The sequence below is a fragment of the Parasteatoda tepidariorum genome, chromosome 3 (assembly GCF_982258835.1).
Source record: "Parasteatoda tepidariorum strain Cologne lab strain chromosome 3, Ptep-v5.0, whole genome shotgun sequence".
NCBI classification, from domain to species: domain Eukaryota; kingdom Metazoa; phylum Arthropoda; class Arachnida; order Araneae; family Theridiidae; genus Parasteatoda; species Parasteatoda tepidariorum.
In genome coordinates, this window is record NC_141757.1 from 55494668 (window position 1) to 55506791 (window position 12124).

Consider the following 12124-nt stretch of genomic DNA (forward strand, 5'->3'; position numbering starts at 1 on the left):
AAATTTAAAGTAGCATAAATGTTGTATTTACAAAAAAAAAAAAAACTATTTGGATTTAATAAAATTGTATGTATTTTTTTTATAAAATGAATTTTAAATATTTTTTTTAATTCTAATATCATGGGCGATATTCTCAAATTTTGTAAGAGGAAAATGCACTAATTATTTCGAATTTCGTAAATCATCATCACATTAAAAAAAAATAAAAATTTAAAAATCGTAGAATCCGTAAAAGAAAAGAAAACCTAAATTTTTTTTTTTCCCCAAATAAGAATAAAAAAATCACGAGCATTTTTTCCCCTCTGATGCGTGAAAAAAGCATCTTTCGAATATAATTGTGGAGCTAAAAATTCTTTCAAACATTTCAGTAGACAAGAAATTTTTTGCTTCAATATTTTTTATTTTTCATAAAATATTTAAAAATTTAGTTTTTTCACAATTGGTTAGAATCAAAAGTATTTGCAATAATGTTGAAAGTTTTCAGGAAGCTGTAAATTGTTTTTTAAATAATTTGAGTAATAATGATTTTCCTTTTAATTTTTATAATGTTAATTTTTTAATTAAAAAAATGATTGAAGAATTCTAGGTTTTTATATTTTTTTCTTTTAACAGGGTGCAATTCAAGTTTTAACTGAGCAGCCCCAGTTAAGCATTCTATTAATTTATTACGTATTTCTTTCTCTTGACATTTTTCACTTTTTTTTCTTCATTTGTGCATTGTAATAGAGGGCGTTGCTTTCTTTAGGTTTCAGTTTTTTCTTCTCATTCGGCTTGCTTGAAAAATTGATGTCTGACCTGTGAATATGTGAGTTTTTATTTTTCTGATGATTTTGTTTGAGTTTCTTTTCTTAATCTGTTATTCATATTGCATGTTTTTTTTCCTGGACTTCTATGCAAAACCATTGGGGTACTGAGGGAGTTAATTTAAGCATTTGCTTCTCCCTCAATTAGAAATGGTTTTGTTTTTATGGCTACCGGTGCCGGTACCCCCTGAACACGTCGGCTTCGGTGGTCATATTTTCATTTTTATTTCATTCATTTTCTTTTTCTTATCTTTATTGCATCTTTTAAATATCATTTTAGAGAGAAAAAAATTTGAAATATTTTGTAGAAAAGAAAACCAATTTTTTTTTAACTTTCTAAAAGAAAATTCTTTCTACAAGAACTCTGTAACGTTCTGCGACAATGTCACCGTGATTCTGACACGGGGATATTACACATAGAAGAAACCAGATGCTTTAACAACTTGTGATTTATTTTTCAAATACTAAGATAATGCAGCTATAAAAAAATGAAAGAGTAAACAACCTTTCTTAACATATATGATTAAAGTTTTGTAAGTAAATTCTTTATTTACTTATTGAATCCTTATTTACTACAATTACGTTTTAATGTGTCCACTTAAGATAATAAAATTTGCTTAATTCAAGTTAGTTTTAGTCCCAATTGACTACTTTATTGAAACTTTACTATATTTTTTTTATAAAAAAAATCTCAAATGTTACAGTGTTTCGTTTCAGTGTAAGTTAATCAGAAGAACAAATTATAATTATAATCAGCAAAAACATAAAAAAAGTTTATGACAGTTTAAATCATGATTAAAAGATCCAAAACAGGCCTAGCATGCTGATTAAAGGAGCAATAAGACAACTTTCAGATAATCCGACTTCTTTCTAATATTTATGTCAAAATAATTGCCACATTTTGATGATTTTCAGTTAATTTATTTCAAATAAAACGAACTTTCAAAATTAAAAAGTGAACGTATTTAATTTTATAATTTTTTTTAAAATTTATAAGGTTCTCGGGGAAAAAATACTTTTAAAAAAATTTTTATTAACTTTGAATTACAAAAAAGTATTTTATCTAAATTCTTTCAAAAAAGAAAAAAAGATAGAACTAATTTATAGACTTGAAATGAAAATTGACTTAAGAAGTAAGCCTTAAATTTTTATTTATCAAAAAGTTTTAGGGTGTTCAAACAACATCAAAACATAAATAACAAGATTTAACTAGAACATTCTAACAATTATTAAAATACATTTTTGAACCAAATAATTGAAATTTTAATCCACAATAAATATTTATATCAAATAAATACTTAAAATATAATAATTAATATTTCATATTAATAATAATAGTAAATATATCAATCGACAACTCGAACGCAAACAGTTAACAAATTTTTATCAAATTAGTGCCTACTCTATAAATTTACCAAAAATGTTTTCACTTAAAAAAATATAGAAGAACACAGATAATATACACAGGCATGAAGATATTGTTGTAACATGGGATATCACTTGATGAAAATTATTGGCAACGAAAACGGCAAGTCAACCGTATCCTCAACTTTCTCCATAAATTGCTCATGCGCTATAGAAATCACAGTTGCCTAAAATATCGACAACTGTTTCTTTCCACTGAGAAAAAATGCCAATAATTATTTGTACCAATCAAAACTTTGATTACTTTGGATAGAAATAATTTCTATTTTTATATAAATGATGAATTTTTCTCGCGAGAAGCTTCATATTAAAATATTTGCCAAGCAGCTCGGCAAACTTTGTTGCATTATTCTAACATGTGAAATATAAAATAGAGAGAGCATTTATTTATAAAGATATTTTCTTTTTAATTTTTACTTCGGTTGGTTTTAAAAGCATGTGTTTGGTTATTGGATTTTTTTTTTATTAATGAAATAATTATTTTATTCTTCGCCTAAAATTTTTGAAAAGCTTATCTTAGAAACAGTAACCAGGTTGGAAAAGTCAGAAAACATGTGGAGCGAATATCTACCTTGCCTCCCATAAAGTTACCCCATTTTATGGTAATTATTTAAGTTTAAAAAAGAAATAGTAATAATGTATAAAGCGCAATTTTTAATAAATACAAATTCCGTTATCCCAACTATTATGTATTACACAATCCCTTTCCTTTTAATTTTTTTTTTAAACTGTTATTACTTTTATCTCCTTTTTTTGTACTATAATTTGTATAATATTTCGTCAATTACAGTTTAATAATATAAGTAAACATACATTTAACTATAGAAAAGGTTGGTTGGTAAGGTAACTATAGGTAGGTTGTAAGAGCATATAATTTAAAAACAATGATTTTTCCATAGTAATTTTACTTTAATGGATAATTACTGATATTTATTTTCCTAAAATAAATAATATTTTGATGCATGATAGTGAAAAATGCTTAATATCTTTGCTGTTCTTGGAAAAAAATCCATTTGTTTTCAAAGAATATATTAAGAGTTAAAGATACTTTAAATTGAGTGCGGAGGTATTTTTTTTTTTTATCTCAATCTGAGGGAGAACAAAATCATTAGTAAATACATTATTTTGTCAAAATAATACACCTCCGCAATTAATAATCTAATACAGACATTATAAAAATTCACATAATTATATAGTTAACTTGTTATAAAAAATATTAACATTACATCAAAATACTAAATAAAGCATTATAAACAAAAATAATAAACGAACCTGCTGTACTAAGCTGATATAACGAAGGGTGTATAAGATAAATGCAAAACTTTTTAAGTTATAAAGCATTTTTAATTTTAACAACTTAATCAAAATATAAAACAAAATATTCTACAATGAAATAATTCTTAAAATGGTATAAACATCACTTTTAATGCAACATTTCAGCATTAAAATTTATCACAGTCATAACTTTCACATTTTATTTGGCAGCACGCATTTTCGCAACAACTTTACTCACAACAGAAGCAGCTAAAATAGTATTGTTTCTAACAAATTTCTTCCATTCTTCAGTAGGCTCAATAAAATCAAAATTATCAATTAAATAATTCAAAGCACTATTCGTTAAGTTCTCGTCACTATGAACTTCAGCTAAATTTAATATTTCACAAGCTGTAGTCTCATTTAAATTCATAGATAAAACATGTTGACACACATCTTTTAAATTCTGCACGTCATACTTATCAGCAACCGGATATAACTGTGAGACTAAGCTGACATCAGATGTTTGTACAAATCCAGTGTATATAAAGGTTAGGAAGGCTTCCAGAACAGGCTTCTCAATGTCATTAATTACAATTCGATTTTCAGATTTTTCCCTCATATCAGCCTCAAGCATTGTTCGAAAAACAGGAGATCTTGCTGCAAGTATACTTTTATGAGCGGGTATAATATCATCGCCGACAATAAAATTCACATCAGTAAAAAGCTTTTCCTTATGAGACAAAACAAGAGAACGATGAAGCTCATTTAGGCTATTTTCTTTAGGCTCGTTATGCATGCAACAAGCAGTTGTTGTAATCTTGCCTTCGATTACAAGTGCATCATCTTTGCATAATCGAAACTGACCTCCCATGTCATTTTTCACTGCGTTGGTGTAAGTGGGTCTTCCAAGCAGCTTTTCACAGAATTTCAATTGATCAACTATCGAGAAAACCCCTTGCACTGACCTGCTGACAAAAGGGGTTTCTTTGGAATTACGAAATACAACATTACAAGTAACAGACACAGAATGCAAACTGTTGTCAGTACGTTGTAGCGCAAACTCTAACGTTTCTTTATCTTCTGTAGTGTATAGAATAATTTTCCAAGTACTAATACACATAGGCTTAAGACACATTTCTTTACTTTCTAACGACATAAAATCTTCAGAAAACTTATTTATTTTCCATATAAAGCTATATTCATGCTTTATATCTCCTTCAAAAGATTGTGGTTTCTTCTTATATACCATGTTGCAACCAGATCTCTCCAATTGTCCTTTCCCAATATAATGCTTATATGAGTTTCACTTTATTTCTCTTTTAAAAAAACTAAAAATACATTATCTATTAAACGGAATGTTTGTGATGTGAATTTTAGGGAATTTTGTTTTCCCCTCTTCGGATTTCTTGTTTTTTATTTTGCGGTTAAAGTTTGTATTAAACATAAACAAGTCTCAAAAAAATAAACTTTTATCAAGCGGTAGCCAAGAGAACAGAGAAGGGCTTCCAGCTTTGAAGATCTTTGTATGGATGTATTTTCTGCACCAGTAAACTCTGTAGAACCTGTATTTTAAAGCCATTTGGCTCACGATGTGATCATTGTGTTTTGAGATTCTTGCATACGTGGTATTTCATTACTTATTACTTGTGTTTACAACGCTAACAATACTTGTGTTTACAATGCTAAAGGTGCCAACACTAACGTAAGATGGTGCACAGCTTGCAGCAAGAACAAACAGTAATAAACAAATGGAAAGGCTCAGGAATGACAAAAGAGCGAGTTATTCAAAATCTAGCTACCATGTTACCTTTTTTAACAATATATCGATAAATAACTTAAAAAAATATTCCACTTCAAATTCACCAGAATTACTTAATTCGCGATCGCAACGAACTATATGGGGGCGTTGTTGTATGAGACGCATACCTGCGATTTCTATATGAACCGTCATTCAGGAGACGTCCTCACTCTGGAGACGTCCTTAATGTAGCGTGTAGCATTGTAACGTTCCTTCTTTAATGTGGCTTATTAAATTTAAAAAAGAAAAATATTTGATATCCTTTCTTATACAACCGAAAACAAGATGGTATATCTTTTTTTTTTAAAGAAGGAACATCCAAAACACATCTGAAAAATATTTGTAATTAAACAGAAAAAAATATGTATCTTCTTATTAGAGTTAAAACCTAATGCCTGAGAAATAGTTTTACTAAATTTAATGATATAACCTGAAAGGCCTATTTAAACTTTACATTCCATAGTTTTAAGAATCATATTACTTCAAACATTAAAATAAGCAAAATGTATACATAAGCTTCATAATTTTATGTAATTTAATTTTGTAAATAAAGTTTTTTGACAGGTAATTTTATCAAAAAATTTTAAGTTTTAATAAAAATCATTATTTAGAAACTAAAAAACGTAAAATAAAGAATGCTTACGATACAAAAAAAAAAAAAAAATTCTAAAAATTCCTTATATTTAAATAAACAACTTTCATGTTTTTTCTTTTTTGATTCATAATCGGAAGCAGAAAACCATTCTATAGAAAACTATCATCAAGAAAAAAACTACTTAAAAGTAAAATATCTGCTTTATAAATCAGAAGAATTCCAAAATGATTTGTTCTTCGATTTTTGTTACCATTTTTTAGTGCTACGAAAATGCGTCTTTGGGATTTGCCAAAAATATAACAAGTTGCAATTTTATTTTTTCTCTAGCGAAATCTTTCGCCCATTGTCCACCGAAATCGATAAACTACTTTGATTTTAAATAAAATGTTTCGTTTTATAATTTGTCACAAAAATTTTAGGTGTGGATTGGTGGCACTTAAAAACAGCCGAATCTGTAGCTGTTGTGGCGTTAATACATAAGTACCGAATTTTTATTCATACTTTTCTGAATCATTTTACTTGAAACATTAGAATATGCAAGAAGTATACATAAACACATAATACTATATCATTTATGTTTTCAAAAAAAGTATTTTGACAACAATTTTTATCAAAAAATTATAAACTATAAAACGGAAAATAAAGAATTCTTAGGATAAAAAACGATTTTCAGAATTCTTTACATTGAAATAAAAACATTCGTATAGTTTCTTTTCTTATTATTCTTATAGTTCTTAATCAGACGTAAAAAACCATTCTGTAGAGAACTATCATCAAATAAGAAAAAAAAGTTTCACAAGCTAATTTTTTATTATAAAAATCATAACACTTACCTTCTTTATAAATCCGCGTAGAGTTCCAAATGATATGTTCTTCGTTTGAAAGTTTTATTTTCAAATAATATGTGCATAGATTATCCCTTTATTACTTTTAGATAACATACCACACATCAAAATTTTATAATTGTAACATCTCGATATGAATTTGAATATGTAGCTTAAAAACAGAACAGCTGAATTCTAGTTGAAATTATCTATTCTTTCAAAACTAAGAAATACTTACCAAGAAAACGATAAAAAATTTATTAATTATCAGCACAAATGACACTATTTCAAGTAATTTGGTTGATTCTTTATTGTTGTTTTCCGAACTATATAGATACAGAAATATATACTGTTCTATAACAAAGGAGAGCCGGCCAGGTGGCCGAGTGGTTAGCGTGTCTGACTGCGGAGCCAATGGCCGCGGGTTCGAATCCCGCTCTGGGCATGGATGTTTCTCTCTCTGTGTTGTCTTCTGTTGTGTGAATGAGTGAATGTGGCCCACCCTATGAACGGGTTTGTGGCAGTATGGCGTGGGTAACGTTACTCGCCTCCGTGACTTTGGTTCACAGGTGCCCACTGGGTAACGCTAAATGAGTAACAATTCCGGCATCTTCTATGGCGAAGAACGAAAAGTTCAGTGCCTGCCGTTATTAAAAAAAAAAAAAAAAAAAAAAAAAAAAAAAATAACAAAGAAGAATTCTATAACTATTGCAGTTCTTGACGTTCTGAATTCACATTTCTTTATTGGAATAACAAAACCAATGTTGACTTCATTCTAATTTGTAATGAATTGAAGACAGAAAAAATTATTTTACCGTAATATACACATCTGTAACAGCAAGTGATCATCAAATTGTAAGTTATGTTGTTGGTAATAGAAAGGGAAAAATTATTGAGAAATTGTTCTTCAAATGCTTGGCGTGTTCTGCTTCAATGTTTGACATGTTCTGGTTAGTTTTTTCAAGTTCTTCAGCTGTTCCTTAGGGAAATTTTTATTTGCTGCTAAGAAAATGTCGTCCGTCATGGCCGATGATTTCGATGGAACTAAATGAAAACATGATAAATTAATGTCTGATATTTACAGGCTCCCGATAGGAGGCGTACTCCAGCGTTGCGATCGCGAATAGCATTAAATATCTTATGAAATACGGCAGATTTGAGCTCAGAAATTATCCAAACTACTTCTTTTATTGAAAACAAAATTATCCGTTTGAAAATATCGCCTCGCAGAATAAGCTGTAGTAAGCAATTGCAAATTTCTTAACCGGAACTAGAACAGGTAAGGAGATCATTGTTATTGTTGTTGTTCATTTACGTCGCACTAGAGCTGCACAATAGGCTATTGGCGACGGTCTGGGAAACATCCCTATGGAGATCGAGATTGCTATTGTTTACATTATTACTGAAAATGCCATCCATTATTTTCAGGAATCCCCATTACCTTTGGGTGAAAACATGATAATTTCATCTCCAGCTCGAAAGATTCATGATGATTTGCATGCAGTAAAAGTGGTTCCTGAAATAAATTTTCTCTTCAGCAGCCGCTACTAATAACTAAATACTTAATTTTACAATCGTAAGTATTATTATCGTTTAATAATCGTTTATGTTTTCTAAATTTGGCTACTTTCTTCTTTTTTTGGCGTTTTTTTAAATATTTTAGGAGTAACTAGATTCCTAACTTATTTTCTCAATCGACATTCGCCGTCGGAGAAAACAGATTTTTTAATTTTAACGATATGGGAATTTAAATTTTATTTAGCTCACTGCACTTTACAAAGGTGAGGAAAGTGCTTACAATAGATAAGGGCTTTCAAATCCGTACTATTATTTTTTACCTTTTCATTGCAATTTACTCCTTAGAATATCTTATTTGATTTTTTGAAACTTATTTCATTTTAATATTATTAAAAACGCACATTACTGCAAATATCTATCATATCATCACTTTAATTCTTCCTTTTTCTCCTCAAATTGAATTTTACGTGAATCTTTTTGTTTTTTCGAAATGCTTCTTTTTTTTCTTCTTTTTAAGTGTCTTTAAAATGAATACTGGTCATTAAATAAATTGGAAAGATTGTAAAAGTTAAATTTTAAGGTACATTTTTAATTTTAACTCCCATATCGAGAGACTTTAATCAATAACGTTACATCAGTATAAGGGTAAAGAATACATACATAAGAGCATAAATAATAATATAAAGAATACGCTATTTGTTTAATTTAACAAATATTTTTGGAAAATTTCTTTATGAAATTATATATATATATATATATATATATATAAATATATATATATATATATATATATATATATATATATATATATATATATATATATATATATATATATATATATATATATATATATATATATATATATATATATATATATATATATATATATATATATATATATATATATATATATATATATATATATACAGGGCGATTCTAAAACGGTGGGAAAAATTTTAGGTAGTGATAATACACACCCTGACAAACAATTTTTATCAAAGAATGCATGATCGAAAACAAAACGCAAAGGTGCTGGCGCATTTGGGAAGTTTTTTCATGCAAACGAGAAAGCTCCATTCCTATTGCGAGTTACTGCGCTACGTTATTTGTCTCCAAGCTTTCGGCCGCTGCAGAGAAAGTTCGCCTATCTTTTCTTCGCCGTTGTACCAGCATAGCCACTGCCGGCCACTGTTTTGAACACTTATTGTAATCACATGCCATTAAATTTGCTTTTATAACTTAACTTCATCGTTCTTTGGGTGTTTTTGCCTTATATAAGAACATAAACTTTGTCGCCCTCTAGCGGTTTTGGGTTTTGTTTTCGACTTTGCATTCTTTGATAAAAATTGCTTGTCTGGGTGTGTACTATCACTTCCTAAAATTTTTTCCATCTTTTTAGAATCATCCTGTATATATATATATATATATATATATATATATATATATATATATATATATATATATATATATATATATATATATATATATATATATATATATATATATATATATATATATATATATATATATATATATATATATATATATATATATATATATATATATATATATATATATATATATATATAATATATATATATATATATATATATATGTGTGTGTGTGTGTGTGTGTGTGTGTGTGTGTGTGTTACGCTTTGTAAAGTTAAAACAATTATATATTATATATATATAAGTTCAAAAAGAAGATTAAACAAAGAAAATTATAGACATATGCAAAGGGGGGGGGGGCGAATAACAAACAACTGATTAAAAAAAAAGGATGAAATTTTTTAAAAATACAAGAAAATAAAAGATATAATCTTTTCATCAGCCCACACGATTATATCCGCAAAAAAGAGTGTTTTCTGATATTGTATTAATATAGCCAAAGCAAAATATATTAATACAATAGTGTAAGGAGCACTCAAAAATTTTTTTTTACAAAAATTACAACAAATAAAATAGAACACAATAAGTAAAAATAACACGCGAAAACAGAAAACAAAATAAAAAAAAGAAAACAGTATAAAACAAAACAAAAACTATTAAGCGAGTAGCGAAATCCGATGTACTTACATGAACGGGAAATTTTTCAAGAATGATTTTAAAATATTTTCGCAACAAGATTGCCAGATTACAAAATATGAGAACAAAAACCCAAATTGAGTGTAACTAGAGGAATTTAAAGTGCCGTTCTTACTGCATTGCTGAAGTGATTTGTTATGCTCTGCATTGATTTGTTAGTTACCAAGGATGGGCCCGAAATGGATGTGCTCAAGTTAATATTATGCTGGATAATTAAAAAAGTTGACCATAAATGGTATTAGAAAATAAATATTTATTTAAGAAAAAATATAAAAGAGAAACATAAATTGCCTGTTTTGCAAATAATTTTAGCCACGGATTTGCTCGAAATGGATTTGCATATGGAAAAATTATATAAATTATCAAAGAAGAAAAATTTTAGTGGAAAATTTTAACACGGATTTGCACATGGAAAAATTAATACAGAAATTTTTAGTAAATAATCTTACCAACGGATTTGCCCGAAATGGATTTGCACATGGAAAGATTATAAAAATTAACAAAGAAAAATTATTTTAGTAGAAAATTTTAGCCACGGATTTGCCCGAAATGGATTTGCACAAGAAAAAATTGTATAAATTAATAAATAAATTTTTAGTAAATAATTTTACCCACGGATTTGAACATGGAAAATTTATAAAAATTAACAAAGAAAAAAATTTTTAGTAGATAATTTAGCCACGGATTGGCCTGAAATGGATTTGCACATGGAAAAATTATAGAAATTAACAAAGGAAATTTTTTAGTAAAGGAATTTTTTAGTAAATAATTTTGAACACGGATTTGCCCGAAATGGATCTGCACATGGAAAAATTATGCAAATTAACAAAGAAATTACTTAGTAAATAATTTTGGCAACGGCTTTACCCGAAATGGATTTGCACATGGGAAAATTGTATAAATTAACAAAGAAAATGTTTAATAAATATATCCACAAAAGTATGCGATTAATTCAATGATTTTAAATAAAATTTTATTACTTTAGATGGGTATCCATTGTTTTTTTTTAATCAAATTTTGAAAGAGTTAGTCGATTTGTTTTTTGAATAAATAAATATTACTACATATTCTTTTAATTCTGTTCATTTCATTAAAAGTGGTATTTAAATAGATGCTCCTAGAAACATTAGATTAATTAAGTAATTAGTTAATTAAGTAATTAGTTAATTAAGTAATTAGTTAATTAAGTAATTAGTTAATTAAGTATTTAGTTAATTAAGTATTTAGTTAATTAAGTATTTAGTTAATTAAGTACTTAGTTAATTAAGTAATTAGTTTATTAATATTAAAATCATTTTTTTTAACGTATAAATCAACAAAGCAGATATTTTCCACTTTTGTAATACCCAAATCCAAAAAATTGAAATTATTATTATCATTATGATTACGAAGCAAGATTAATTCCTCAGGGTAAATATCATTTAATTAAATAGTATAATCTTGAAAATTAAAGATAATTAAGTCATCAATATATCTAAAAACAAATTTAATACTAAGAGTATAATTTTTTTTCATAATAATGCAAAAATAAGTGTTAGCTATGTCTATATATGTCTATAATTTTCCTTTGTTTTATCTTCTTTTTGAACTTATCTAATGAGTTCTGTTTACTTGCAGCTCATGCGCAATAAATGAAACTTATTATTTTTCTCTTCTTTATTTATCCTTCTGTTCTTCGTGCTTTCTTGTATTTATTTATTTATTTTGTATATGTATATATATACACTGGTTATCATAAATTAAGGAAAAATCACAAAAATAGCGATAACTCTTTCAAAAGTAAGCCAAACCGTGCAAAATTTGCATATGTTGTCCAC

The 12124-nt window shown here is 27.2% G+C and overlaps 1 protein-coding gene across 1 annotated transcript; it reads right to left on the reverse strand.

The window, feature by feature from the left end:
• Positions 1-2682: 2682 nt before the first annotated feature.
• LOC107454916 (TD and POZ domain-containing protein 4) lies at positions 2683-4905 on the reverse strand. The gene has a single exon (XM_016072254.4). The coding sequence runs from the start codon at positions 4732-4734 to the stop codon at positions 3703-3705; it is 1032 nt and encodes a 343-aa protein (XP_015927740.2). The 5' UTR covers positions 4735-4905; the 3' UTR covers positions 2683-3702.
• Positions 4906-12124: the final 7219 nt, after the last annotated feature.

What these genes read in the sequence shown, in the direction of transcription:
- LOC107454916 (XM_016072254.4), bottom strand. Translation starts at nt 4,734, where the DNA reads ATGGTATATAAGAAGAAACCACAATCTTTTGAAGGAGATATAAAGCAT.